Here is a 4316-nt window from a genome sequence, read left to right as displayed (position 1 = left end):
ACAACTAAGTTAAATTAAATGAAACCACCATGTGGTGTTTACACTAGCAGGACAAATTGCAGCAGTGGTAGCAGTAGCAGCAGTAGCAGCAGCAGCAGTATTTATATATTGCCTCCATAGTGCTGAGTTAATAGTGTTATAGATTGTACTGTACCATAGATATTAGGGGTGGAGGGAAAAATCGATTCTTCGATTTCTCTCGATTCTCTCTAGAACGATTCTGTCTCGATTCAGAAAAGTTCATAATCGATTTTTTAATAAAAAAAAAAAAAAAATTATAATTTATTTTTTTATTTTTTTACACATCCGTTTTGTGTTGAAATGCAAGCTGCATCGATTATTGCATTGTTCATAGAAAGTAATTATTGTGACAAGGAAAAGCTTTTTCTCTGATAAAAAAATTGAGAAGGTAATTCATCTGTTGATTTTCTTTAATTATCAAACACAAAGTAGGAAGTGATTTGAGACTCTGAGTAGCAAACTCAAATGTTTTAAAAATCGAGATGAGTCGATAATCGTTTTATCGGTTTAGAATTGATAATCGATAATCGGTTTAGTATCGATAATCGGTTTAGAATCGATAATCGGTTTAGAATCGAATCGTTGACCTCTGAATCGAAATCGAATCGAATCGTGAGGTGCCAAGAGATTCCCACCCCTAATAGATATTGATGGTATGTATACGATTGGATTTAGTCACCAGACTAGATGGTGTTCACTTAATGGCGTTAACTGCATATTGTGTTATGCTGAGGATAATACCCCAGTAGGGTAGGTTAACTGTGGAAGGCTGACAGTCTTCCTTGCTTGTTAGTGTTGCTCTTTGCTGTGGTGTCAATCTAACAGTTTAATTCATATAGTATGTATCCCTCCGGAGGTCTTACATGAATACTCTACTGTTTATCTGAAGGACCTAACTTGTATAGCGAAGCTCATACCCGAGCAAGGCCGTGTTTAACTCTTGTTTATCTAAGGCAAGGCAAGTTTATATAGCTGACACGATCCATACAGATTTGTTATTCAAAGTGCCCTAGTTTATATAGCTGTCACGATCCATACAGATGGTTTATTCAAAGTGCTTTACAAATGAACAGATGTGTGCAGTGTGTGTATCTCGAGGTCGTACCTGTGTACTGCAGGACAAAGCCATTGCTACTGAGCGAGGCGTCGCTACGGAAGGCGAGGAAAAGGGTGTTGTTGCTGCTCTCGATCCGCTCGGGGACGTCAGCCCCGTAGAAGCTGCCCAACAGGGGGCTGAGGGAGTCTGGTCCGTCGTAGACGTGGAGGAAGTCATAACTGGGCTCCAGGCTGAACCTGAAGATAGAGTTGTGTTATAAGCGTGTTATAAACGTGTTATAAACGTGTTATAAGCGTGTTATAACACGACAAAAGTGTTTGAACATAAGTCAGTGTATTCATTTCATTTCAATTCAATCTGCCATACTTGAGAGAAAAGGCCCCACTGAAAACCTGACTACGTATCTCTTTGAAAGCAGCCAGTAAGCAGTTTTTTGGTTGAAAACTAGCAAGCTAACTACATAAAAGGCACGCAACATCCTTGAAAACACCTAACGCCAGCCCAGCTGGCACTGATAAGAGCTTGCTCACATGCTAACTCGTTTCTTTTGGCAAAGGGAGTTGGCGATGTTGTGCTGTGTAGGCTTTTCTACTATTCTCCATTCTGTCCCGGGCCACGGAACTAGCTAGCTTTTGAACCTAGCTTTTGAACCTAGCTTTTGAAGACCCAACTCTTCAGAGAGCACCTCCCCTCCTAACTGGCACCTGACTAGCGCTTAACTTGCACTTCAGCAGTTACATTCCTGCACTTCTTTTTCCTTTTTTCTAGGTCGTTGTTTTTCTAATTCTCATGTAAAGTAGTATTTATTGTTACACCATGCTTTTTATTGCTCTTAGCTTGACTGTTCTCTCCCTTGTACGTCGCTTTGGACAAAAGCGTCTGCTAAATGACTAAATGTAAATGTAAATGTAAACTACACAGTGCTTGGCTTGGGTTGCCAATGACAACAAAGGGTGTGTCTATCTGTCCTTCACATGGTCATGTGCTATTAAAATAGATACCAAAATCAGTTGCCATGACAAACATACCTCGGAAAATGAAAACGTTCCTGCGTAATGTCGCTTTCGAGACATCTAGAGATGAAGGCAACGGGAACACAGTCCTTTTGGTGACTGAGACTCCAAATAATTATAGATTGCATTCGATTTATTAGACTGTGTATTTGTGCTAATTAGTCCCCTGAAGGCCTGTGATTAAGTACTTAAACCTTCATTAAATCCGATGTTGCACAAGTGCACACCTGCTCAACGACTTGACTAGGAATGGGGGAAACGCCGGAGGCATTCCCTATCTGTTCAGCAGTGAGTTTGGGATAACCGCTAACGCATGGAGTATGTTTGAATGACTAAATGTTCTGTCCATCTGTTCAATACACCTGTTAAAAACCTGTCTCATCAATGGCTATCCCATCAGGTATAATGAGACGTCTGAGTGCTGGATGCTTGATAATTGTATTTCACCACAGACCATCATTGTCGGAGTAAAACTACCAGGATATTCACACTCAACGGGCCGACTCACTGGTTGAAGTTGAGAGAGATGATGTAGTCGGGGGTGACGGAGACCAGCCAATCACACTCGCGGCCATGCGGGTATGGCTCAGGGTACTCTGGGGAGAGGATGAGGCCACTCGGACCCGTCAGGTTTCCTCCGCAGGGCGCTAGGAGACAGAGATCAAAGTTCAAAGTTCAAAGTTCATCAACACATCAAAGACTCCAAGTTAAACAGGTAAACACGACTTTGACACAGCTGGTACCCTCCTCTAAGAGCGACCGCAAATAAGAGAAAGCTCCGTCAAAACCGTTCAGCATCAGATCGGATCAACAGACACAGGAGGCTGGATCACAGCATGTGACGACAGAGGTGAAGTGTAGAGGTCAAAGGTTAAAACTACTCGTTGTTGTCCCAAACACAGGTGGCTGAATCACAGCATGTGACGACAGAGGTGAAGTGTAGAGGTCAAAGGTTAAAACTACTCGTTGTTGTCCCGAACACAGGTGGCTGAATCACAGCATGTGACGACAGAGGTGAAGTGTAGAGGTCAAATGTTAAAACTACTCGTTGTTGTCCCGAACACAGGTGGCTGGATCACAGAGCTATACAAACACATGGCATCTTAACAAATGCAGAATCTTTGAAGCATCAGGAAAGGGTAAATCTTGTTTGTTTGTGTTCAGTGAACCCCCCCCCCCCCCCCCCAACACACACACATATATACACACACACTCCATCCGAGTGATGTGTAGATGGCTGTTCATCCATGTGATCTGGCCTGGCCTTCAACACTGCGGGACCCCTGGTGCTTCTGTTTACACACGAGTGGGGGACTCAGGCAAACTAAACGAACCCTTAATTGAACAAGGCAGCTAATTACACCTGCCTTAATTGGCGTTGTTAATTACAGCTATTTCCGGAGGTGAAGCTTCGCTATCTGCATGCACTAATGAGCATCTAGGTTGGGTGACCTGGCTCTGGGAATGACTTGAAAACAACCCTGGTGTTTTTGAAGAGGAAACAGACCGAATCTGAAGCCATCATTGCAAAAACATCAAACGCCATGACTGTTAATTATGGAGATGTAGTCCACACTAACCTCAAATCTAATGGACAACATGTCAACACATGAAATGGAAGAAAATATGTATACTTTCTGGATATTCCAGAAATTGAAAATCTCATCTATGCGTGTTGATGCCTTGTAGGGGTGGGAATCTCTTGGCACCTCACGATTCGATTCGATTCCGATTCAGAGGTCAACGATTCGATTCTAAACCGATTATCGATTCTAAACCGATTATCGATTATCAATTCTAAACCAATAAAACGATTATCGATGCATCTCGATTTTTAAAACATTTGAGTTTGCTACTCAGTCTCAAATCACTTCCTACTTTGTGTTTGATAATTAAAAAACAGATGATAAAACAGATGAATTACCTTCTCAATTTTTTTATTAGAGAAAAAGCTTTTCCTTGTCACAATTATGACTTTCTATGAACAATGCAATAATCGATGCAGCTTGCATTTCAACACAAACCGGATGTGTAAAAAAAAAAAAAAAAAAAAATTGAATTGAAAAATCGATTATGAACTTTTCTGAATCGAGACAGAATCGTTCTAGAGAGAATCGAGATAAATCGAAGAATCGATTTTTTTTCCCACCCCTAATGCCTTGGATCTATTCTGGTGACTTTGGCCATATTTAACGCTAGATGTGCGCATCAAATTAACTTTGGAA

The 4316-nt window shown here is 41.5% G+C and overlaps 1 protein-coding gene across 1 annotated transcript in view; it reads right to left on the bottom strand.

Moving 5' to 3' along the window:
- Positions 1-4316, bottom strand: part of csmd2 (CUB and Sushi multiple domains 2) — a 396217-nt gene that overhangs the window by 165213 nt on the left and 226688 nt on the right. The window contains exons 28-29 of the mRNA XM_031586639.2: positions 2600-2738; positions 1127-1314 (exon numbers count right to left, since the gene is read on the bottom strand). Coding sequence (XP_031442499.1) covers positions 1127-1314; positions 2600-2738 — 327 coding nt within the window. The remainder of the gene's footprint in view (positions 1-1126; positions 1315-2599; positions 2739-4316) is intronic.

The sequence above is a fragment of the Clupea harengus genome, chromosome 19, assembly GCF_900700415.2.
Source record: "Clupea harengus chromosome 19, Ch_v2.0.2, whole genome shotgun sequence".
Lineage (NCBI taxonomy): Eukaryota > Metazoa > Chordata > Actinopteri > Clupeiformes > Clupeidae > Clupea > Clupea harengus.
This window is presented reverse-complemented; position numbering and strand designations above follow the sequence as displayed.